General features: G+C 49.6%; 1 protein-coding gene and 1 long non-coding RNA gene across 2 annotated transcripts in view; both read left to right on the top strand.

Moving 5' to 3' along the window:
• The window catches only part of VASH2 (vasohibin 2), a 37,567-nt gene extending 13,639 nt beyond the window's left edge, over positions 1 to 23,928 (top strand). Inside the window, exons 4-8 of the mRNA XM_047752857.1 lie at positions 968 to 1,024; positions 1,561 to 1,635; positions 10,130 to 10,511; positions 12,116 to 12,231; positions 20,857 to 23,928. Coding sequence (XP_047608813.1) covers positions 968 to 1,024; positions 1,561 to 1,635; positions 10,130 to 10,511; positions 12,116 to 12,231; positions 20,857 to 20,929 — 703 coding nt within the window. The 3' untranslated portion in view covers positions 20,930 to 23,928. The remainder of the gene's footprint in view (positions 1 to 967; positions 1,025 to 1,560; positions 1,636 to 10,129; positions 10,512 to 12,115; positions 12,232 to 20,856) is intronic.
• On the top strand, positions 1,918 to 8,664 carry LOC125111068 (uncharacterized). The gene is made up of 3 exons (XR_007130822.1): positions 1,918 to 2,579; positions 6,342 to 6,500; positions 8,157 to 8,664. It is a non-coding gene; the product is annotated as an uncharacterized LOC125111068 (long non-coding RNA).
• Positions 23,929 to 25,853: the final 1,925 nt, after the last annotated feature.

Below are 25,853 nucleotides of genomic sequence, written 5' to 3'. Positions count from 1 at the left end.
GGGTGTGCGGTGCCTCTCGGTGATCACTGCCGCCTTCTGCAGCTGCTGATGCCGCTGAAGGGGATGCATCTAACCTCGTCCTCCCTGCCGGGGTTTCATGTTCCTGCTGCATGAGCATCTTGCCCATGTGTGCTTCTTCTCTAGGATCTGTCTGAGGCAGGAACGTGAACCGTAAAGCAACTTTTCTTTAAAAGCTCAGGAAAAAAAAATTGAGATCCAGTCTCAGGGAGGCCAGGAGAATTGGTCTCCTTCAGAGTGAGCTGGTGCAGGCTTACCAGCCCCTGAGACCTTTGTGGGCAACCAACTAAACCCCAGGCTGTGGATAATGATGTCATCTTCTCAGATTTAGTGATCAAGGTCAAGTGCCAGTCCAAGCACGAAATGAAAGTGATGTCTCCAGGGTGAGCTCTGCCGCCGAGTCTGTGTGCTCTTGAGAAACGCCCCTGCCATCTGTCCACCTTCTACCCATCACCCTCCCATCCTTCCATCCTTCCACCCATCCGTCCATCCCTTAACTTACCCTTCAATCTGTCCATCCAGCCAGCCTTCCATCTACGCTTCCATCAATTCCACTCGCCCTTCCTTCCATCTAGCCACCCATCTCTTCACTTATTCTTCACGTATTTAATAATATTTGCAAACTAGAATATGTTGGGCTTGTGCCAGGCTTTGTGGGTGATATAAAGCCGATCTCAAAGATCTTGGGGTCTACTAGGTGAAGCAGACATGAGCCGTTTGAAGCTAGCCATTATAAAGCTCCAAGGTGCTTTTGGGGCTGTGTTAGAAGGTAGATTTCCAGGGCGGGCCGGTGAGGAGGAAGATGCTGGTGGTGATTTTCGGGCTACGGGACACCTGCTGGAGAGCCCCCACTTCCTCATCCCTTTGAGGAATCAAGCACAGCTTCCTCCACCGAATGACTGGGACCTTGGGAGTTTTCTGTCACTTTCCCTTTACACACCTCACACAGATACAATCACACAGGGACCCAGTTCTTTGAAATTAGGAAAATGCGACCGCTGAGTGGGTAAGTGGTGCATGATCCGTGGGCCTGGTGACCGTGGTCCTGTCTGAGAGCTGCTGTCTTTCTCTTCCCTCTCTCTCCAGTATCCCAGCGCTCCAGTATTCTGGTTTGTAAGCAGTGGGGATGGGGGGGGGTTCCCCAGAGCCAGTGTGGAGGTGGGGCTGAGGTCGGGGCCACTCTGACAGCCTAGCTCAGGGGTGGAGACTAACTCGGGGGTGGGGAGGACTGGGAAATGCGTTTCATGTGGCCTTTTTCGCTTGCTCCCTTGGAACTGGGTTAATGGGAGGGCTGTGGGATACAGGCAAATATGAGCACTAACCTCCCAGCATTACCTCTGGGGAAGAGGGTGGAGAATGTAGGGATTTAGTTCTGCGAGCTTCGGACATGCTTTGTGAGCCTCCTGCGAGGCGAGTTCCCCCTTCCCTTCTGCATCCCTGCATGCTGCCTGGTGTGGAGGCGGGCAGGCTGATGGACTGATGCACAGACCGACTGCGGAGTTAAAGAAGTCCTGAGACCCTTTGCTGTGCTCTGCCCTACAGGTTAATGGAAACAGCGAAAGAAATGACTCGAGAGTCCTTGCCTATCAAATGCCTTGAAGCTGTCATCCTGGGCATGTATCCTTTAAGTGACATAAGCATACACTCACTCCATAGATGGTGGTTTCACTCTGGGGCTGGCTGTGCTTTTTTTTCTCTTTTTTCTTTTTCGGGCCGCACCTGTGGCATATGGCATTTCCTAGGCTAGGGGTCAAATCGAAGCTGCAGTGGCCAGCCTACGCCACAGCCACAGCCACAGCAATGCTGGATCTGAGCTGCATCTGCAGCCTACACTGCAGCTTGCGGCCACACCAAATCCTTAACCCACTGGGCGAGGCCAGGGATTGAACCCACACCCTCATGGATACCAGTCAGGTTCTTAACCTGCCAAGCCACAACAGAAACCCCCCGGCTGTGCCTTGAACATCCTCGATCCACAGAGATGAGGCTCATTGTCTCCTTAGAGGAAAGTGCCCAGCTGTCCTGGTGCTTCTCTTCAACTTTGACCCCTTGGAGCTGAACCAAATCAGAGCTTGACTCCTCTGACCATCCTCTGTGGAACCTGTGGGCTGAAGCCTGCACCAAGGCCGACTCCCAGGCCAGGTGCACTGTCACGAGAATCCTAACTTCCAGGGATGAACGAGAGGATGCATATTATCTCTTGTCTTAATCTGGCCTTGCGACAGCAAAGCCACTTGGGAGGAAACAGGATGATCCAAACCCCGCTAGAGGGAAAATTCCAAGAGTGGATTGTGGAGGCAGGACCCCAAGCAATGATGTAGCGTCCTGACCCTCTCGATACATAAAGGTAAAAGCAAGAGTCTGGTCTTCCCACACTTGCTGTTCCATTTTTCCACCAGACTCCTGGCCCCCCATATCCTCTGAATATGATCCAGAATAACCGTGATGATGCAGACTCACTAGTGGTGGTTGTTGACCATGAGCTTGCAGAAGAGCAAAGAAGCTCCCAGTCCTGGGATGGATGCCTGGAAGGGGCAGCGGCTATGGGAACATGGCAGGAGGTGAGCCTGAGAAGTGGTTCTGGGTTAGGGCAGGTGGGTCCTTGAATGCTGTGCTGAGAAGTATGACTTTTTCCAAAGGCACTGGGCAGCCCAGCTGAACTCTCTGGAGCAGAGACAGGACATGACGTGGTGTAGACTTTGGAGAGGTGGTTCTGGAGGCAAGCTGAAGGGCAGACTGGAGAAGGTGGGGCTGCCTCTGCAAAGCCAGGCAGGAGCTGTTACCTGAGGGAAATGGCGGTTCCTGAACCGTGGTCCTGGCAATGGATTTGAGGGGACCGTGTCACAGAACCTATAGGACTTGGAGACCACGCGGGTGAAGGAATTGATGTGGAAGAAGCCAGCAAGGACAGGTGACAGTCTGCGGAGGATGGGCTGGGGGCACGAGAGCCACAGGGAGGTGAGGTACTTGGGCGCAGATCTGACCTCGATGGTAGCCATGAAGGTGGCAGGAAGGCGTTGGAGGTGTCACCCATGCTACTTGGGGACCATGTGAGGAGCCAGAGGAGGGAGAGGCTGTGACTCCACAATTCTAGTTTGGAATGGAGTGATTGGGTAGTCATGCCACCGTCCAGGGGAAGGACTTAAAAGACGGATCAGAGTTCAGGGGAGGTGAGTTCAGATTTGGACACGTTGAGTTTGAGGTCCCATTGGGGTGTCGGGTCGGGTATTGGAGTGCGGGGCTCAGGAGGGGGACCCACGCTGGAAACACAAACTTGAGAGCTGTGAGCATTTGGGGCGGTCATTGTTTCAAGGATGAACTGCCACTGTTTTCTGGTCTAGTTGGACACAGAGCCCTGAGAGAGGCCAGGGAGGAGGCGAGTTAAGAGAGGTAGGAGGAAAACCAGGAGCGAGAAAAAGAGGTCCGCGGGGGCCAGGTGGCTCAGAGTCACACAGGGGACAGGAGGCTGGGTCTTGTTCTGCCAGCCCCTGGACCTCTTCACGGGCAGGGGAGTTTCGGCTCCTCTCATCGGCAGAGCACTGGCTGCAGGATCTGAAACAGGACTGTCCACGGGTGTTCAGGCTGATGTTGAAAACCGGAAACTTGAGGCTCGTGGAGGCCCTTCCCCAGGCCTCCTGTCACACCTCCGCCCCTCTCCCCACCAAGGAGTCAGAACCGGGCCTGGGAGCCCCGCAGGAGGGCAGGAGGGGCCGGGTGGCAGGTGGCTCCGGGCTCCACCCTTTGGAGGAGGAGTTGGCCCAGCTGTGGGGCAGGGCCTCCTGCAAGTTTCATGGGGTGAACAATTTTCCGGTGTTTGCTGGTGGCAGGTGACGGAGAACAAAGCTCCCTTCACTGCGAGCACCAGCTGCCTTCAGACCCTGTGCTGATGGAGCTCCCCTTGTTTTATTCAGCAGAACCGCTGAACTGGACACAATAGCCTGGTCCGCACGCGGTTTGATCAGTCCCTGCCTGGATCACCTGAGGTTGCTGGGGTTACCTAAGGCCTTTGGGGTTGGGGGGATGGCCCTTGGCCAGCCTCCAGGCCTGTCCAGTCAGGATAGCGTGCTCTGGATTCTCCTTTATTCTTATCGGTGTGACATTTCAGCGAAGCACGGGGAGGGTGGAGGAATTCAGCCCCCACTGCCCAACTCTGGGAAATCTGACTCTTGCACACAGACAAGAGACACAGAGCTGAATTCTAAAAGTTACGGCATCCTTGTCTTTGCGCCTGTGTCAGCATCCCTGTGGCCTGCTTTCCTCCAGGGCACAGTGAAGGGTGAACTTGGGTCATCGGTCCGCCAAAGGTCCCCAGAGACAAGCGGTGCCTTGACAACCGCTGCTGGCAAGCCTGTGTCTGTCCACCTGTCCCGCTTGCTTTCCTCTTGTTTGACCCTAGCTTGGAGTTCGGGATCCTTTGGTGACTGGCCCCTTCTTTTGATCTTGCTTTTTAAAAAATGTTTAATTTTATTGGAGTATAGTTGACTTAATAAGGTCGTGTTCATTTCAGGCGTACCGCAAAGTGAATCAGTCAGAGGTCAATGTTTATCCATTCCTTTTCAGCTTCTTTTCCCACACAGGTTATTATGGAATATTGAGTAGAGTTCCCTGTGCTATAGAGGAGTCCTTGTTAGGCATCCATTTTACATATAACAGTACATTCGTGTTAATCCCAAACTCCTGATCCTGCTTCTTCTTCTTCTTTTTTTTTTTTTTGTCTTTTTAGGGCTGCACCTGAGGCATATGGAAGTTCCCAGGCCAGGGATCCAATCAGAGCTACAGCTGCCAGCTTGCACCACAGCCACAGCAATGCCAGATCTGAGCCTCGTCTGTGACCTACACCACAGCTCACAGCAATGCCAGATCCTTAACCCACTGAGCAAGGCCAGGAATCAAACTTGCATCCTCATGGATATTGGTCAGATTCATTTCTGCTGAGCCACCACGGGAACTCCCCATTTTGACTATTTTTATTTATTTTTTATTATTTTAATTTTTTTTCCTGCTGTACAGCATGGGGACCAAGTTACTCTTACATGTATACATTTTTCCCCCACCCTTTATTCTGTTGCAATATGAGTATCTAGACATAGTTCTTGATGCTACTCAGCAGGATCTCCTTGTAAATCCATTCCAAGTTGTATCCGATAACCCCAAGCTCCCGAGCCCTCCCACTGCCTCCCTCTCCCCCAGGCAGCCACAAGTCTCTTCTCCAAGTCCATGATTTTCTTTTCTGTGGAGATGTTCATTTGTGCTGGATATTAGATTCCAGTTATAAGTGATATCATATGGTATTTTTCTTTGTCTTTCTGGCTCATTTCACTCAGTATGAGAGTCTCTAGTTCCATCCATGTTGCTGTAAATGGCATTATGTCATTCTTTTTTATGGCTGAGTAGTATTCCATTGTATATATATATATCACTTCTTCCGAATCCAATCATCTGTGGATGGACATTTGGGTTGTTTCCATGTCCTGGCTATTGTGAATAGTGCATGTGTCTCTTTTAAGTAGAGTTTTGTCTGGATAGATGCCCAAGAGTGGGATTGCGGGGTCATATGGAAGTTCTATGTATAGATTTCTAAGGTATCTCCAAACTGTTTTCCATAGTGGCTGTACCAGTTTACATTCCCACCAACAGTGCAGGAGGGTTCCCTTTTCTCCACAGCCCCTCCAGCACTTGTTATTTGTGGATTTATTAATGATGGCCATTCTGACTGGTGTGAGGTGGTATCTCATGGTAGTTTTGATTTGCATTTCTCTTATAATCAGCAATGTTGAGCATTTTTTCATGTGCTTGTTGGCCATCTGTGTATCTTCCTTGGAGAACAGTCTATTCAGGTCCCGTTTTGACTATTTTTAAATGCATGGGTCAGTGACGACAGTCACAGTGATGTGCAACCATCACCACCGTCTGTCCCCAGAACTTCCTCTTCCACAACTGAAAAGTGCCACACCTGCTAAGCACAAGCATCTCCAGCCCCTAGCAAGCACCATTCTACTTTCTGTCTGTATGAATTCAACTACCCCAGGTCCCTCATAAAGTTGAATTGCACTGTATTTGTCCTTTGGTGACCGGCTTATTTCACATAGCATGCTTTTCTCAAGGTTCATTCGTGTCGTAGCTTAAGGCAGACCTTCCTTCCTTTTTAAGGCTGCATAGTATTCCATCGTGTGTATGAATCACACGTTGTGTATCCATTCATTTACGGGTGGACCCTTGCGTTATTGCCACCTTTTGGCTATTGTGGATAATGGTGCTATGAACGTGGGTGTGCAAGTGTCTGTCTGAGTCCTTGCTCTCCGTTCTCTTGGGTACACACGCAGAAGTAGAACTGCTGGATCACAGAGTAATTGTGTGTGGAGTTTGCTTGAGGAACCGCTGCACCGCCCGTGCTGTCATTCTGAGTCTGCAGAGGAGGCTGTGGTCTTCATCTCTGTCTCCGCAGCCCGACCCAGCAGTCTGTCTGGCACAGAAGATACTTAGTAAGTGTTTGTTGCACTGATTAAACAACTGAGGAATGCCCTTATTTCAGCCCCGGAGAACGCGCCCTGGAAAACAAGTAAGAATTCACGTAAAAGGGAGTTCCCGTCGTGGCGCAGTGGTTAACGAATCCGACTAGGAACCATGAGGTTGCGGGTTCGGTCCCTGCCCTTGCTCAGTGGGTTAACGATCCGGCGTTGCCGTGAGCTGTGGTGTAGGTTGCAGACGCGGCTCGGATCCCGCATTGCTGTGGCTCTGGCGTAGGCCGGTGGCTACAGCTCCGATTCGACCCCTAGCCTGGGAACCTCCATATGCCGTGGGAGCGGCCCAAGAAATAGCAGCAACAACAACAACAAAAAAGACAAAAGACAAAAAAAAAAAAGAATTCACGTAAAAGGACTCCGAAGGATGTGATTTCACTCCCTGACGGCCAGTTAACCTCACATGATAAGGTGAAGGGAACCCAAGGAAACATTTTCATAGAGAGGGGCCACGTGTGATTAAATCGAGGGCAGAGGACAAGGCTTCTTTCCTTTAAGGGTACCCGGAGTAGCCCCACACTGAGTGCAGTCCGTTTTTTTGTTTGTTTGTTTTTTGTTTTTTTTCAGTGTTCATACAATTTTAAAGGTTACTTTCCATGTATAGTTATTAGAGTATATCAGCTATATTCCCCCTGCTGTGCAACACATCCTCGAGCCTACCTTACGGCCGATAGTTTGCGCCTCCCCCGCCCCCCATGTCACCCCTCCCCCTCACCCCACTAGTTTGTTAGTCTCTTTCTTTTTTTCTTAATTACTCACTAGTTTGTTGTATGTTTTAGATTCCACGTATAAGTGATATCAGACAGTGTTTGTCTGTCTCTGTCGAGCGCGGTCCTTTTAGGCATCAGGAAACGTGTCCTCATCATCTAAGATCTATCCTTTCAGCAAAAGCATTAACTGCACGCTTCTGTGTGATGCTGGGGATACTGGGGTGCAGAGCACAGCTGCCCTCACAAGATAACAAACATACACACACACACATACACACACAAGGCCGGATGAATAAGCCCCAAGCGCTGTGGGTGGGACTCCTTGCTGGGGCAGCGGGGAGACGTCCACACAGAGGAAGGTCAGGAGAAGTTTCGCACCCAGGAAGTGGGGCTTTTCTGGTCAGGGTGCAGCCTGTGCAGAGGGAAAAAGCCCACACAGCATCCTTATCACTCACGAGTCCTAGAAGACCCTGAAGATCCCTGCCAGGTTTGAACCCCTCGCACTATAAGAGTGATGTGTGAGAGTTCCCGTCGTGGTGCAGTGGAAACGAATCCGACCAGGAACCATGAGGTTGCGGGTTCGATCCCTGGCCTCACTCAGTGGGTTAAGGATCTGGCGTTGTGGTGAGCTGTGGTGTAGGTTGCAGAGGCGGCTTGGATCCTGCGTTGCTGTGGCTGTGCTGTAGGCCGGCAGCTGTAGCTCCGATTTGACCCCTAGCCTGGGACCTCCATATGCCGCAGGTGCGGGCCTAAAAAAAAAAAGAAAAAGAGTGATGCAATAGGGGCATATACTACATACATCCTCCAGCAGGGTAGTGGGCAGTGGGTTTAGAGCATATCTTTGAAAGTTTCATAGGTCACTTCAATCTCATAGCTTTGTAATGTTAAGATCATTTAAAATTTTCAGGCATCTTTGACTTCATGTTCTGAATATGGATTCTTCATGTTCTCATATGTGTGCTGAGCGCAGTGGGCAGAGATCTGTGGGTTCTTTATGGTCTCAGGGTGTATCCTTCGAAAAGTCTCAGGGTGCCTGGAGGTCAGCGGGTAGGGGCCAGTCTTGGCAGGACTTTGCTGAGGGATTTGGACCAAGTCCTGGAGAAGGTGAGAGACTTAAGCAGAAAACTTAAGCAGAAGAGGGACACATACCAAATTTTGGCTTCAGTAGATCATTCTGGCCGCCTTGTGGAAAGTAAATCGGAGCAGGGCAAGAAAGGGTGACATTCTCAGAGAGGGGAGAACTGTATCCATGTACCCCGCACCTACCACGCACAGGCCACTGCATTAAGAAATTGGATTGTTGGAGTTCCCTTGTGGCTCCCTGGGCTAAGGATCTGGCAGTGTCACTGCTGTGGCTCTGGTTACAGCTGTGGTGTGGGTTCCATTCCTGGTCCAGGAACTTGAATGCCGTGGGCATGGCCAAAAAAATTGGATTGTTATTTACCCTGGAAAAGGTCTGGAGATACCTAATACAGTTTTCAGTGTATTTTGAATTTCCAGTGTCCCAGTCCAGAAGAGTTGGGTCCTTGGGTCACCACAGCCTCATCAGGGCTGTTCAGAGACTTCAGGATGGACAGGAGGGCGTGGTGCCTCTTGTCGTCATTCCTGCATGTGGAGTCGGTGGGGCAGTCAGCTGAAGCCGCACCCTGGGGGTTGCTGGGCCCAAACTGAGCTGACAGTGGGAGGCTGGGTGGCTCAGACCAAAAGGGCAGTGCATGTAGAGAACCAAGCTGCGATGCCAGGTGGGTTGAGGACTGAGGGAGCCAGAGTTTGGGCCGCTGCAGGCAGCTCTCTGTGTGGTACCCAAGGCTGCTGGCAGGTGTGTACCGGGCCCAAGAGAGGAGCAGACAAGGTGTAGATGTGACCCATTCTTTTTTTCTTTTTTTCTTTTTAGGGCCGCACCCGTGGCACATGGAAGTTTCCAGGCTTGGGGTCAAATCGGAGCTGTAGCTACCGGTCTACACAACAGCCACAGCAACGCCAGATCCAAGCCACATCTGCGACCTACACCACAGCTCAGGGCAACACCGAATCCTTAACCCATTGAGCAAGGCCAGAGATCAAACCCGGTGTCCTCATGGATCCTAGTTGGGTTCGTTTCCACTGAGCCACAACGGGAACTCCCAGATGTGATCCGTTCTGACACCTTTCTGTCCTGTCCTGTCCCATCAGCTGCTCTGTGTCTGTTACATCTCCATCGCCTTGCCTCCCTTCTGGTCGTCATTTCTCCCCACACCCCTGCGCAGTCCTTCTGGCCCTGGTCTGCGCCCTGTACTCCAGCCAGAATTAACGACGAAGGACATTCCATGGCATAAGGCCACCTTTAATAGCTCATTATTCCCTGTAGAGCTCCGAGGGAGGAAAAAGTACCTCGGTGTGGCTTGTTTATTTCATTACAAAAGAGGAGGTAAAACTTCCCTCTTTGTCCCCTTCGTTTTCTCTTTAGGGCCGCACCTGTGGCATATGGAAGTTCCGGGGCTAGAGGTCGAATAGGAGCTACAGCTGCCGGCCTACACCACAGCTCATGGCAACGTTGGATCCTTAACCCACTGAGCGAGACCAGGGAATCAAACCACATCCTGACAGATACTAGTCAGGTTCTTAACCCACTGAGCCACAGTGGGAACTCCTCTTTGTCCCCTCTTAATTTGGTTTGGCGTGCACCATACAGTTGGTACTCAGAGATGTCGAGTGAGTCCTTTATTAGAGATATCGAGTGAGTCCTTTATTAGAGGGTTAGTCTGGAAAGGCCAGGTGTGGGCCTGCTTAGAGGCAGAGGGATGGACCCCCTGACCGCACGGGCCACTTTTCCTTCCCGGGAGCCCAAGTTCTGGGAGTCTTCAAGGCCTCCTTTCTCTTCCTTGACTCCGATTGTCTAAGATACTTCACCAATGGACAGCCTTCCATCGAGCGGTTCCCCATCAGCTTCAAAACCTACTTCTCAGGAAACTACTTTCACCACGTCGTGCTGGGGATTTACTGCAATGGCCGCTACGGCTCGCTGGGCATGAGCCGAAGGGCTGAGCTGATGGACAAGCCACTGACCTTTCGGACTCTGAGTGACCTCATCTTTGACTTCGAGGACTCCTACAAGAAATACCTGCACACACTCAAGAAGGTCAAGATTGGGCTGTACGTGCCCCATGAGCCTCATAGCTTCCAGCCCATCGAGTGGAAGCAGCTGGTCCTCAATGTTTCAAAGATGCTGAGGGCCGATGTAAGGAAGGAGCTGGAGAAGTATGCCAGGGACATGAGAATGAAGGTAGGTGCTGGGAAGGCAAACCAGGGATGCCGGAGCACGCTCTGCCACCACGCCCCTCCCCGACCCATGCCCCGTGGAAGCTTTTGAGGCTGTCGTACTTAGTTGGCACCCCCTTAAAACAGAAGAAAAGTGACTCGGGGAGTTTCCGTCTTTGTGTAGCAGAAACAAGTCCGACTAGGATCCATGAGGTTGCGGTCCCTGGCCTCGCTCAGTGGGTTAAGGATCCGGCATTGCCGAGAGCTGTGGTGTAGGTTGCAGGCGCGGCTCAGATCTGGTGTTGCTGGGGCTCTGGTGTAGGCCGGTAGCTACAGCTCCAATTCGACTCCTAGCCTGGGAACCTCCATATGCTGTGGGTGCGGCCCTAAAAAGACAAAAAGCCAAAAAAAAATTAGAAAAGTGATTTGCTATTTGACACGGACCATTTAAGTCTCTTTGCATATACTACTTTAAAAACCAGAGCTGGAGTTCCCTGGTGGCCTGTCTAGTTAAGGATCTGGCATTGTCACTACTGTGGCTTGGGTCACTGCTGTGGCATGGGTTTCATCCCTGGCCCGGGAACTTCCATATGCCCTGGGTGCAGCCCTACCCACCACAAAACAACCCAGAGGTAAAGTCAATAGAGATGGTACAGCTAAAGCAGTGTCTTGGCCTGCAGTTCCCTCTATGAGTCATTCTAAAATGTTAGTCATTTTATACTAAGGCTCTCGTTTTGTTTTGTTCTGTTTTGTCTTTATAATGAAAGTGGCCAGTCATCTCAATTTCCCTGAAACTCAGGGGTTTCCCAGAACATGAGATTTTCAGTACTTAAAGCCAGGACAGTTCTAGGCAAACCAGGATGAGTGGGTCACCCTGCCATATAATCTACTTTAGAGGTGTGTTTTATCGCTGCTTTGCTTTATAAGTTGCAAAGCCCTTTGGCATAAAATTCTGACCTGGTGTCACAGTAGCAAAGAAAGCAGCGTCTGTTCTGTGGGCTTTATATAAACTACACTCATAAGCCCTTCTTCCTTCTACCCTGTCATCACTTTCAAGCTGACAGGATGCCTGTCTGTCCTTGCCCCTCCAGGGCTCACAGGGTCACTGAGAGGAAGCCTGTGTATGCGCTGTGGCCCACAGGGGGAAAGGGTTACACCAGATGCGGGCTCAGTTGTGTTTCACACCTGGGGACTTGTCATCTTCACTGGGCGGAGCCTGGAATGGAGATTCTTGATCAGTTGAGCCCACTCTTCATGGGGTGGGGAGGGAGGGTGTGAGGAAGGACGCGGTGTTTCCAGGACCATGTAGATGGGACTTTGCCATCACAAGAGGGGACTTTACTGAGCAACCCAACAGCCCCAGAGGCTGAGGCGCTGGGCTCCTGCCCCTGTCGTGGGGAAGAGGCACGTGTGATCACATCGTCCTCCGGGAAGTGGTACCTCTGCTTCTTGCCAGTGTGGCCTGAGAGGCCTGTGTGTGTCTGGGACCTCCTTCCAGAGGTCTTCCAGCTCAGGGCCTTCCAGAGCACGGGATCACCAACGGGCCGGGGCTGGCATGCTAGGCTGTAGGAAGGCCGGAGGGTGGGTCTGTTAGGAGCCGTTGTGGTCATTCCTCGTGTTCTCCTCCAGATCCTGAAACCTGCAAGTGCCCACTCTCCAACTCAAGTGAGAAGCCGGGGAAAATCCCTGTCCCCCCGAAGGAGACAGGCGAGCCCCCCAAGACGGCTCGGCAGACGAGACAAGTCGTGAGTAGTGTTTCCTCTTTCCCCCCCTCGAGGCCTGTGGGGTGGCCCTGGCCCATGGGGACAAAGCTGTGGGCTTGGTGTTTGAACCACGCGGTGATCCTCCAGGGACATGTCTTATGGAAGAGGTGTCAACCCCGTGTGCCTGTCAACTCCAGTTGCTTCCTCCCGGACTTTCAGATGTAGACACAGTTGGAGGGAAAAGCCTGGGACAGTGTGACACGGAGAAGAGCCCCAAATCCTGAAGCAGGAGGAGGGAGCTCTGGCCTTAAGAGTTAGGAACCCTGGGGCTAGAGCCAGCTCGGCTGCTTCTGAGCTAGGGGGCCTTAGGCATGTCATGCAGCCTTTCCAGATTTAAGTTCACTCATCCCAAAAGGAACTGGTTAGAAGTGATGGGAGTTCCCACTATGGCACAGTGGGTTAAGATCCGGCTTGTCTCTGTGGCATTGCTGGTTCGATCCTTAACAGGGTTAAGGATCTGGCCTTGCTGCAGCTGTGGTGTAGGTCGCAGCTCTGGCTCAGATGTGATCCCTGGCCCAGGAACTTCCATATCCCTTGGGTGTGGCTGAAAAAGAAAAAAAAGAGAGAGAGAGAGAAAGAGATGAATGACTTGCCTAAAACCTTAGCCCTCTGTGCCCTGCAGAAAGCACTATCGCCCTCTGCGGATGATGGCATCAGAAATCCCACTAGGCTCCTCCTCTTCCTTGGCCGACTGTGCCCTCCCCCGTTTTAGCCCCGAGGCTAGTGATTCCGCAGTTACTTCTCAGGTCAAACCGGCCCACTTCGGAAATGAAAGACGAGATGCAAAGGATGCCCAGAGTACAGTGATAACCTGCTGGCAAGCATGTGGCCAGACTCACCCTGGGGAAAAAATACCCTCTGATGAATACCAGCAGCACCCTGTGTCGGTCACATGGGTTCTCACGGGGCAGGGCACTGTGTGGTACAGGGCACAGAGGTCTAGCCTGGGCTTGGGCTCCGTCACCCTTGAGCCTTGCAGCCTGGGCAGATCCTTTGGGAGCATGGGTGTCCGCATTCGCCGGAGAGGATAAAATGCGTTTCTTGCCCGTCTCACAAGGTGCTAGAAGGATCAAGTTAGAGAGGCGCTGAGAGCGATTTGTTCGTGGTGAACTTCTTGACATGTGTGTGACTGTTATCACATCAGGCCTGTCGAGGAAGAAGGGAGGGTTTTACAGGTTTCACTTTCAAATGAAAAAAAAAACGCAAGGGCACAGAAAAAGGTTTGTTAACTTTATGCTGTGACAAGCTGGTCCGTGATGGAACGGGGGCTAGAACGCAGGTCCCTTGACTCCGGGAGGGTGGTGGAGGAGGCGAGCCCTGGGTCTGTTTTTGGTAGAACAGGACAGGATGACATCAGGACTGTTCCGAGGGAGGTTTCCTCCTGGCTCCACCTCCCACCGCCAGCCCCAGGCTTCAGCATCCACAGCCTGGGAGGCCTTGGGCGAAATGGCTGGAGACCAGGATTGAAGGGGGAGGAATGATGCAGGGGGAGGGTCGGGGCTCCTGGAGCTGAAGGTCAGGATGCTTTCGGCAGAGATTTGTCCTTTTTAGGAGAAGGATGGCTTCGAGGCTTGCATGCAGGGCCTCTGACCCTGCTCGCACCCCTGATGCTGAGCAACACCCCGGACCCTGACCCTGACCCTGACCTTGACCCTGTCTCGCCGCCTCTCTGATTCAGACATCCATTCGTTTGCTGTCACTGAACAAAGTAGCCGTTGTCTCGGAGGACTGTGAACATGTAAACCCTTCCCAGAGGGCTGTTGGGCATAGAGTGAGTGACCTAGAAATAGGAATCCGGCTGCTCCTGAAGCAGGGCAGCGGGGCCCTTTCTTCTCATGGATTATCCTTTCTGCCCACGAAGGCCTGAGTCCTTTTCTGAGGGGCTCCCCCTCTTCAGCAAATGTTGAGCGGTCCATAAAGTCTGGCCCTCCCCTCAGGCCTCTGGGGTCCAGGGCACAGGAAGGCCCAGGTATTCTACCTGATGGATGTATGCCCAGAAGGGCAGCTGTTAGTTTTTAAGGTGACTCCTGTTGGAGTCATTTGACTTGGAGCCGCAGGAACTTTGCAGCCCAAAGCATATTAAGTTTTTAATCAGAAAAATTTACCATGATTGCCCAGGGATGGTAAAGCCAATAATACCTTAGAAGCTGGTCGTGGGGACAAAAGTCAGGGTGGCAGAAGCTCCTGGTGGCGGTGGCGGTGGTTTGAGGAGACTGGAAGGAGCAGGTGAGTTCGCGTTTGGACTGTGGGCTTTGAGGTGCTCCTTAGGCATCCGGGGCCAGTGTCGTACAAGGGGCTGAAAATGCAGATCTGGAGTTTGAGGATACTGGGGAGTAGAGAGCATGCTTCTAGAGGCATCTCCTCAGAAGTGAGTTTAAAAAACAGCAGCTCGATAAGATCTCAAGGAAAGAAAGGAGAGAGAAGAGAAAAAGAAGCAAAGTCAAGGCGTTCCTGTTGTGGCTCAGCAGTAATGAACCTGACCAATATCCATGAGGATGAGGGTTTGATCCCAGCTTCCACCCTTGCAACAGACTAGAACCTAGGACAGCCTGGTTCCTACAGGTGTGTCTGGAGAAAAGCAGCTTCTCAGCCTCTACCCATGGCCATCACCAAGCAGGCTTTTCTCTGGATAATCTTGCTTTTGGCATGGAACTGAGAAAATGACAAATTTGGTTGTGACCCAGATAACTCTGGCAAACTCTGGGCATCCTACTAGAGAACGGTCAGGACTGGGAAGGGCTTGGTGACTGTCTCTGTGTTATTATTTTGGCATTACCTAAGGCCATCAAGTCATTTCTAAATGTGTTGGGTGCCACAGTGAAGCTGGGGAGTGGCTCCAAGCGTGGAAAGTTACCATAACAGGCAAGAGGCCCATCAGCTGTGGGGTCCCAGTCTCTGTCTGTGCGTGGATAATTTTAGTGGCTTTCCATCCCCAGCCACCACCTCCCTACAGCTGGAGCGACTTCCAGCCTTGCATTCCTCTCCATTTTTGCACTTGTCTGAATAATCCTTCTAGAAAGGAGCCTCAGTGTCACTGGGTTGACAAAGGAGTCAGCTGAGTGGGAGGGCAAGTGCGGTGACTGCATTAGTGTCAGCTGAGAGTTTCAAGAGAGAAACAGGGACTCCCCATCTCTCTGCCCCAGGGGTCCTTTCGCAGGCTCTGCTCCCCTAGGAATGTTGAAAGAACCTGCCGCACAGAATGGGTCAGGTTGTTTCTCGTGGTTTTAAAGAGTCAGGGAGATAGAGATTGAGATCTAAGATGTCAAAGGCCTTCTGTGAATTTAGACCAACTTCTTTACAGCATCCTTTTCGGCCTGCCTTGAGGTCCTCACCAGGGGGTCAGGACGCCCCCTGGGGGAGAAGGGTTAGAAATGCAGTGGGAGGGAGGGTTTTGCTCCTCAGAAACCTGGGGGCCAAGGTGGGAAATGCCCTGCAAAGCTCAGGACTGCCCTCCCCTGTAAAGAACCATTCCACCTTCCATGCCACCGGCGCACCCCTGAGAACCCAAACGCTCCCTAGGGTCCTGTCCACCTCTGCTAGTCCACACCTCTCAGCTTGCTGCCTGCCATCTGAACCCAGGAGAGTGGAGGGAAGCAGACAGTGGTTTTCTGGCTGGGTTGCCCGATTTTGCGTGAAAGCAGCGCCCGCCCATTGGAGGGACCGCGAGGAACCTTCTTCTAAATTGGGCACGAGTCCCCCAGGACCCACAGGGCCGTCTTTGACCCCTCCCTCTCCGCGTCTCTTCTTTCCTCTTCCCAAATCTTTTCCACCGCTTTGATTTCCTTTCTTCAATCTGGTTCCTGTTTCCAGTGGGTTTTGCTCACTCTGCTGGAGATCTGAGCGTTGCAGAGGTTACTCAGCCCAGTGAGAGGCCTCCTTTCACTGCCGGGCCACAGCTAGACCAGGGGATTCCTGCCCCATTCTGTCACCAGGCTCAGGAAGATGACTCCAGGCAGCTGGTTAGCAAAGCCTTCGAGTCATTTCTAAATGAAGTCATTGAGCAGGGGTTTGGTTCCATGGTCTCAACCCGTTGAAGAGGTTCTGAAGGTCATTCTCTTTAGATTCCAAATGAGAAACTCTCCCCAAAGGTGGAAAGGAGCAGATTTCCTTCCCGTGGAATGTAGAGGGAGCCCAAGGAGCAAGGGAAAACTGGAAAGTTTACGGAGAGAGAAGCAGGGCCTCCGTGATGATGTGGCGTTTCCAAGAGAAGGTGGTTTCCAACTCAGAGGCCCGGCCACTTTCATTCCCCAGGGCATTGCCCATGGTCCAGGGCTCCTGGGGATGCTTGAGGAAACCAAGATGGGGTGATGGGCCATCAGGAAAGATTGCCTCTGGCAGAGTGAGCCAGGGGCCGCCAGGGCTGGCTAGTGTCGGCAATGAGCCAGGGTTGGGGTTTCGAGAGCGGTTTTCTGCCCCCGAAAGGAGAGGTGAGATCAGAGCCCGGGAATCTCAGTGGTGTCTTGGCTCTTTGTCTCTGGCCAGGGTCTCCTGCCTGGGGAGGGCTTGAGGGAAAGGGCAGAGGGCAGGAGACGCTCTCTGGAGCCACACCTCTCTAGGCTCAGGCCTGTCTGTCCACGCAGCGACTTCAGCTGTCTGCCCCATCAGCTGCCAGCGGTGGGGCCTGCCGCCCTGGGAAGTAAGGAATGTGAGTGTGAAGGGGGGCTGGCTTTGAGTGAGGGTGACAGGTGGGCAGGAACCACCCCCCATCCCACGGTTCCCCCCGAGGCCTACCCCCTTAGGCCCTAAGTCCTAAATCCGGGCCTGGCCTGACCTGGCTCCTCCCAGACTAGACAAGCGGGGTCCTGGGGGGTCCGGCTTAACTTGGGAGTGCCGGGAAGCGTCACCCCTGATCTGGCCTGCTCCGCACCCTCAACGCTGAGGACCGAGAGGCTGCCTTTGTACCATTACCGTAAATCCCTTTCTGGACTCCAGAGACCACACGGCATGGCTGTAAGCTGTGGAGCGTGAGGGTGAGCGCCCGTGAACTTGGGCATATGCACCGCTACGCTGAAGGGCTGTGACCTCAAGGGAGACGGGAGTGAGAGGCAGGAGTAGCCTGACTGCTGGCTTGTGTGTCCCCATCAGGCAGCTCTGTCTGGGACAGAGATGGGCTGTGTCCCTGAAGTCTCTCAGCAGAAGGTAGATTTTTTCCCCGGAAGAACCCCAACTCCACTGGGCTGTTTGTCTTGGTAACTCCAAGACCTGTGAGCTACCTGGCACAAAGCGTTGCTTAAAAAATTCCTGTGAGTATGTAGGCAGCAGGTGTCAGGAGCCCTGCTCAGGCCCTCTGACCCATCCTGCCCAGTGACAGCTTGGGGTCGGGGCTGGGGGTGTTGGGACGCGAGGAGAGGAGATGCCCCAGACACAGCCCTTAGCCAGAGGGACAGAAAGGGGGCTGGGTGGTTTAGGGGGACCCCCATAGGCTTTCCTGCCACTTCCTGCCTCTTTCCTGAGGCCCAGCCTCACACAGATACACACCAGCTTGGCTGTTCAGGCCCCCTTCTGTCCTCAGCATGCTGCCATCCTTTTCTGCTTCTGACACTTCTTGTGGCTTCACAGGCACCAACAGCCAATCCGGCTGAGTTCTTTGTGCCTCGGGGTGTGTGAAAGACTCCATGCCTTCACTCTCCCTGAACTATCAAGAAGCAGTACACTAGCAGTCTGTGCTGAATACAGGAGCTTGCCCCACGGCACAGCTTCTCTGTGGAACCGTCACCCTCTGCACAGCTCCGCAGCAGCTGACTCCCGGGATGCAGGCTTGAGGGTGGGGCTACGGCGGGACTTGGGACCAGGGCTTCAGGCAGTCACCCTAGTTCACCCTGGATGCGTCACCCTGGATGCGCTGACTTGACAACAGGTGAGGCTGGGAGCATCCCTTTGCGTGCAGAGAGAAGTGGCCCCTCTTCCTTCCACAAAGTGCATCAAAGGAAACCCAAAGTCCCTACCCCGCCTCCCCTAAAACGGAAGGTAGCCAGGAGCCCTTCAGAAGGAGACTCCTTTGATTTCTTGTCCTTGTTTGGACTGGGGAGGGATTTGGAGAAATACATTGTTCAGTTTAAAATAATAACCCCGGAGCTGATGTGAGGTTCTGGGCAAGTGCAGACCCAGCTGAATCATCATCCTGGTGCTTGTGTTTCTTAAAAATAACCCCCCTTGCAATAGTCTAATTATAGCCAGGGCAGCACTTGGGAGAGGCCCCTCCATATGCAAAAGCTCCCCCAGCTGCAGCCCTGACATGAGCTGGCAAGCACCAAACAGTATTTCTGGCTGGGCCCACAGGCAGATGGCATGCTGTGATAACCCACTTCTGCCCCTTGCTAGGCCAGGAAACTGCAGCTGGTGTTGCTGTGGAAGAAGAAGGTTTCACCTTCTAGGCAGTTCACTGGGAATTACAGTTTAACTCATTTTCTGCCAGGATTTTTTCTCCCCTGGGTTTTGGGTCCCTCAGGGTAGGTGGGAGGGGTGAGGACAGGTAGGGAAGGAGACAACCTAATTGTCCCTCTCCCTTGGAAGCCCCCAAGCTGTCTGATGTTGCAGACCTACATTCAGCTGGACAAGTAGGCAGGTTCCCCTGAGTGGCTTTTTGAGATAAGGTAAAGCCTCTCCTATGAAGAAAAAAAAAACCTTCCCACTTGTTCATTCTTAGAATGTTGTCATGGTGGCTTGAATTCCTGGCTTAGAACTTTTGCTTTTGTTCAGTAAAAATAATCCATGATAAAAAAAGGGAACATGATGAAGTCCTATTAGCCATTTACATGTTAGTAAGAACTAAAGTTTATTGAGTGGTACGGGATATTCAGCACTGGATTCCTAGACGAATTATTTGATCCCTGCTCTCAAGTTGTTTGCAGTCTCTGAGGCTGGCACGAGTAGGAACCCGTGGGGTTAACAGATGCACAAAAGGAAATACCAGAGCTACGGATGGAGCGAGGAAAAGCGTGTTGTAAGGGAGGTCAGAAATGCTTTATGGGAGAAGTGGCATCCGGGTTGGACCTTGACGAGGTGACAAGACATGGGGGAGGTGTTCCATAAGCCAAGGTGCAGAGGCAGGAGTGGCCTGGTGTCATCCTCAGACGCCTGGGAAGATGCTTTGTGCGGGAAGCAGGAGGACGGGGGGCAGTCAAGGGCATGGCTCTAAATTCTGGGGAAGAACTCTGTTTTCCACTACTTGCTCATCACGTGACTTGGCTTTGAGCAAGTTACCTAACTTTCAGTGCCTCCTCTTCTTCCTCTGCAAAGTGGATGGTAACATTATCACCCCCATAAAGTTTAGTGAGAATTAATTCATCCACATAAACTGCTTAGAATAATGGTTGGCACAGAGTCAGTGCCTCATAAGTAAAAGCTATTTATAACGGTGATTTCTCAGCACCTGGAAGGCATGGGGAACTGATAGAAAGGATGAGGAAAGTTTTAGGAAAAGGAGGCCAAAGAGCTTCAAATTCAAGTGCACTAGGAGTTCCCTGATGGCTCCGCAGCCTAAGGATCTGGCATGGGCTCTGCTGTGGCTCAGGTCACACCTGTGGTCCAAGTTCAGTCCCTGGCCCTGGAACTTCCATATGCCTCAGGTGTGGCCAAAATAATAATAATAATAATGAAGTGCATCTATTTTATTTTTTTTGTCTTTTTGTCTTTTGTAGGGGTGCTCCCATGGCACATGGAGGTTCCCAGGCTGGGGGTCTAATCAGAGCTGTAGCCGCCAGCCTACACCACAGCCACAGCAACACGGGATCCAAGCCGTGTCTGCGACCTACCCCACAGCTCATGGCAACGCCAGATCCTTAACCCACTGAGCAAGGCCAGGGATCCAACCCGCAACTTCATGGTTCCTAGTCGGGTTCGTTAACCACTGAGCCACGACAGGAACTCCTAAAGTGCATCTATTTTCAAGGCTGCCAAATAGCAGAGTGTGGGAAAAGAAAAGGGAGACGTTTCAGGAACACAGAAACTACCAAAAATGTGGAAATTCAGTTCCTCAGGGCTGAGAGGCTCCAAAGTGAGGAAGCCAGGAGAGTGGCCAAAACCTGGCTTCCGAGGCGATGGCGTGCCTGTGGCTCATGCCTACGGCTCATCACGGCAGTGACCCCAGGGAGCTACCATAGGGCTGAGTGGTTGGCATTTGTTTTTTCTCTGTGGCCTGTTCTGCCTCTGACTTCCCAGCAGGTGCTGGTGGTCATGGGACTGAGGGAGAGAAAACAGGCCATTGCAGATCTCTCCCAGCAGCCAAGAGACAGTGTGGCGAGAGCTCTCAGGGAGCCAAGGTTTCTAGAATTTGGTTCAGATGGTTAGTGCGCTCGTAGTAGACCTTTCTCAGACCTTTGCAAGGCTACTTTAGGTCTTAGAAGTTAGAGGCTAACCAAATTCAGGCTTGGACGGAACAAACTTTGAGCAACCGGTCAATTTTTTTGAACTCTACCTTGAAAGCCTGTTCAAAATGTCCCTTAAAAACCTAGAAAGGTGGACTGAAGAACAAGAGGTGGAGCTGGGAGCTAAGGCTGGGGAGACGGGGTGGGGACAAATGCCAGAGGGGAGAGGCTCTGACAATACTCAATAACCGTTCTCATCCCACCCCCTGCCCCGCACCACCCCTCTGTCTGTCACCCCTAGGCCTGCACTGCCTGAAAAGAAGGTGGCTGATCTCAGCACTCTGAATGAAGTGGGCTATCAGATCCGAATTTAGTCCAGCCATACAGCCAGCAACAGGGCTTCTATGGTGCTTCCCTCTGCACTTTACCCAGCATCTTCAGGAGGAACTGCAACTATTTATTAAGAACTTGTGGATTTTATTTTTAAGCATTCACTTGGAAATAGACTCTGAGTGGGTGGTAACAATTTAAAAAAATTCACGAAGGGCCAACCACGCAAAGGCTAAGTAATAAACCCCGCTGGGGCTGGACTGTCTCCCTCACTCCAGACAGGAGGGATAAGACCATAACTGTAGTTTTTTATTTTCCCACTTACCTGCTTTGTTTTACTTGCTTTGAATGTTATGCCTCACTAGTAGTAAATGTTCGTGAAACCCTCCCTCCCACTTTTGATAGAGTTAAGGTAACTCAGTATTAATGTCTTTTTCAGCAATAACAGAGGCAAAGGTTGGTGGGTTTTTTTTTTTTTTAGGCAGTCAATATTACCTCAGCATCTTGACATCAGATATGCAAACTTAATGGTGTTTTTGTTTTTTTATATCCTCTTTGTATTGTTGCCCCAGTATTTCCCCTGGGGATCTCCACGAGGTTTGGATTTTTTTTTCCCCCCCTGGTGCACATGTGCGATGAGATTTAAGGTATTACATGTATGTGTTTTACTAAAAAGCACTGATATTCTTTTGGCAATACGGGAAACCATTTTCAGGATCTTGGAGTTACTTCTTTGTTAATCTTTCTTAAAGCATCCACAGACAGCAGTTTTTGTTCATTCAAAACAAAACAAGAAAAGCACGTTCAGAAGCTAGTCTACAGTCTGTCACTAACATTTAAACTTTGCAGACTCCAGCAAAAAGCACAAAAGGCCATGCACTGTGCCCCTAATTGAGCGGTACTGTGATTACCTCTGACAATAATGCACTCAGAAAGGCAGAGGCCAGGAGTGAATCAGTAGGTCATGAGAACCAGGTGAACTTTCTGTTGACATTTCACCTGATTTTTAAACTCTGAGTCAGGCCTCGCTTCTGCAGGACTCACTGCTGTTGGAGATGGGCTCTGATGTCTTATATTAAGACCAAACACGGCACGACGTGGTTATCTTCCAGTACCTTGCTTTTAGGTACTGCTTCATGACATTTAGGGACTGGTATTAGAAAATGCGAAGACGTCGAAAAGCAGAACCTTATTTTTAAATGGAAAAGCCTTCAGGTACAGTGTTATACCTTCTAGGGTGATGGAGTCCACGAAGCCTGGTAGGAATATCTGGCCTGCACGGGGGTAGTGCCAGTGTAACTTCTGGCTGCAGAGCACACAGAAGCGCCAGTGGCCTTCAGAGTCTGTATGTTGTCAGCTTCTGAGTCACTTGTTTGATGTGAGCAGCCATGTCAACTCATGGATCAGAAGGCCTATTTAAGTGGAGTCTGCTAGTCAACAAAAGCGCTATTTCAGTCTCAGTGCTGCCCCTCTGGCTTTCTTTGACTGAAGGTAACTTGGGAAGGGAGTTAAAAAAAGTAAGAATCTGCTCATTGAGATTCTTTATCTCTGAGGGTGACATGAAAAGCCAAATGACCTCATCCTTCAGCCCTGGGCACCTGAGTTCACTTCACCCTCAACAGTATGAAGTTTTCTTGAAAAAGGCGATCCAACGTCCTTTGCATGAAAAAGGACCAAGCAAGCGTACGTCTCCATCAGGCCAAAATACGCAGACGCTAAAAAGCTGGAACGTCATCACTTTCTTCGAGAAGAGTGTTACCAGAGTTTAAGGTGAGCTGTCTTTGGGTCTCTTCCCAAGATAAACCCATGTGCAGCCTCATGGCCGCACATATGTAGATGTTTGGAGTCATCAGTGAGATCACTTTATTCTCATTCTACAACATACCGTCTTAGCCCTCTGTCCAGATGAAATACGGGAGAGCCATCTACACAGATAGACCTTTATCAATATGAAAATGTGTTACAGCCAATAAGTAGACTACTTATCAACGCTGCAATCGTTCTAAGAGCTCAGAATAGGATTTTCCAAGGATTAGGTACCGTCCGATCCAAAAATAGAGACTGCAGTCTCTTGTTCCCCTTGGAAAGGGGGAAGAATAGGAATACAAGCTGTTTCTAACACGCCGATGTCAAAGCCGTCAAAATTCCAACTGGCTTGATGATTCAATTAGCAACCGGATTTTTTCTTCCACACTCACTTCCTGATTTGAAGATTCACTTCCCCAAAGCAAGAGTTAGTCAGAGAAACCAAAAACTTAGTTGAAAATGTTCTTAGTTGTTATTCTGGTTTTATTGCTTATGGAAATGTTAATTTCTAAAAGATAGGAAAAGGCACCAAACTCCTAAATTGTAATGAAGTAGTCGATAATAAGGCCAGAAAAATAAAACCAACCCGTAACATGATTTTACCCCTTAGAATTGATTTTAAAACGGGCTATAATTCAAATGATAAAAAAACTATGAAATGATTTAACATCTTATTTTAAAGTTATTCATGCAAGAGAAATTTTATGCTTAAGGCATTATGGCAATACATGCAAAGTTTAAATGAATGACAGAAATTCTGATTCTAGACTACATGTGCTGTTTCGAGTACACTTTATTTCAGAAAGTGATATTTAGTATTTTCTATACTCTCTGAGGTCATGAGCATTTCACTTTTTCTAAGTCAGTTATTTCATAAGGATTTTATTAATAGATATTGGTAAATAGAACTTTGGAAATCTTAATTCAGTATTCTTACTATACCCAAGGCTTTTTGTAAGCTATAGTTTTATGTACAACCTTGTACAGTTTTTTTGACATACAGTTCAGAATCTTGTTTATTACTCTCTTGGACTTTGTTCTGGCCAATACATTTTTTTAAACTCTTCTAAGAAAAATTGTGATTGTTTTAGTGGGTATTTTTCTAAGTAAATGAAAACTTGTATAATGGTATTTTAGAGAATGCCAGATAAGTGCATGTTTCAAGTTAATGGTTTTCTCATCACTTGTATGTTTATACACAGCATGGGACTTTAATAAAACCATCCTGGAAACTCAAGGATTGTTTTTCTTGCAATTTTTTTTTCCTGTCCTCTTGTCATATACTTGTCCTAGTGAATTTTCACTTTTCTCACCCTTGTCTTTTTCCACAATTTTCAGACTCTGTTAAACATCGCTCTATTTTGATGTATCTTAATTCACTTATATTTTGGCATCACCCTCAGTAATAAAGGCTGAAAAGGGTAATGCAATCGTTTGGAAGAGGCAACAGGCCAGCCATACAGCTTAGGATCCTTCCCACAAAGCTCCAGGCACAGATGTGCTCATACAGTAATTTATTAGGTAACTTATAGGGACACAGTGTATCTGACTGGACGTCTGTTTCTCCAACCCCTTGAACTCTCTGGATCTCTAACTTAGTTTTTTAGGACAGCAGCAGAGGATTAAAGGCAGACAGCTGCTAAATTCAAAAAAAGATAAGATTTCAAACACGCATACCGACATCAAAAGCTATAGTAAAACAAAAATTTAATGACTCCACAGTATCCCTCTCCATTTAAAACTTGGAGAGCAGAGCTCTTGAGACTGGGAGATTTGGTTTCAGCAAGTAACCAAATTTAATTGCTTCTGGCAGGTGAATACGAGGCTCCAACAGAGTTACCAACTCTTCTGACCAAAAAAGTAAAGACAAGTGGACAGATAATTTTAGCGGAGCTTTAAAAACCTGTGACAATTACACCGACCCTCTGGCCTTCGGTACACAAAATAATACTTCATTCTATAAGCTAAAGTAGAAAGCAATTTTATGGAGTAACCCTATTGAAGTGAAGCACATGAAAAGGGCCTGATAATCACAATATATTAATTAGGATACAAAAAAATTAAGTTTTCACAGATGTTTTCTGGGATGTTAGCTGATCAATAACACCTGCCTATAAAGTTCGTCATTAAGAAATTCTCACAACACAAAGTAGTAATTAATGAATCATTTTTCTTTCCCCAACACTAAAAGGGAACAAATACACTATCTGCTGTTATTATTTGATGATGATAATATCTACTAATTAGGACACATAATAAACATTCTGAAGACTGTCACTACAAAATGTGGAAAACCTTAGAACTATAGTTAATACTGTAAGTGAACAAAAAAAAGTGAGACATTACACAGGTGAAAGTACTTGCTTATTATTACAGTTTTACTAGGGCTATAAGTCTTTATAACCCACATGCCTTTTGGGGATATGCATCTGGTTTACTTATTTATTAATAATTGTAGTAAATACATTAGTAGAAAAACTTTGAAAGTCTAAGACTATAAAGTAACTACTGCTTTCTAATTTAAGATGAGGCATTCTATTAAAATTCACTGTAAAAACTTGTATAATCAGTATAATTCCATATAAAATTGCGACTGAGTAGAAATGGACATAATTCTTTGATCCCAACGTCTAAAAAAGAGGAAATTTTCACTTATGTTTTAAATTTTTGATTCAAACCCTCATGCAGAGCCAACGGGAGGATCTTTCTGACCTGCTCTTTACCTCTTTATAAAAAATGTCAGCACCATGTCACACTGCTGCATCGTGATAAAAGGGAATCGTTTAGAAACAAAACCACAACAAAAAAGTTAAAGCATCAGGTCTCCAAGTTGCTATCTCCCCTCTAGAGTTTTGCTGGCTTCCTCTTATTTTTGAGGCAAAATAAAAATAATCTTATAGCTGCCACTTTGTTCCAAATATAGTTTTCCTAATACATTTCTACAGGGTTGGTTCAGTAAAACAAAATCTCCCCCCTCCCTCAGGTCTTTTCTTAAAACTGAATAGAAAAAAGAAAACGATTACTGGAGAAACACAGGCCTAACCCCAGTCTCTGCCGTCTTGGGATCCTGTGATGTCTGCTGCAGGACGGAGAATGGGCCTGTATAAAGCATCTCATCCTACTAGTTACAGGGACCTATGTACTTTCCTAACAAAATGCAAA

This window comes from Phacochoerus africanus, chromosome 11 (assembly GCF_016906955.1).
Source record: "Phacochoerus africanus isolate WHEZ1 chromosome 11, ROS_Pafr_v1, whole genome shotgun sequence".
In the NCBI taxonomy this organism is placed as follows: Eukaryota; Metazoa; Chordata; class Mammalia; order Artiodactyla; family Suidae; genus Phacochoerus; species Phacochoerus africanus.
Note: the sequence above shows the minus strand (reverse complement) of the source record. Positions and strands in the feature narration are given on the sequence as shown.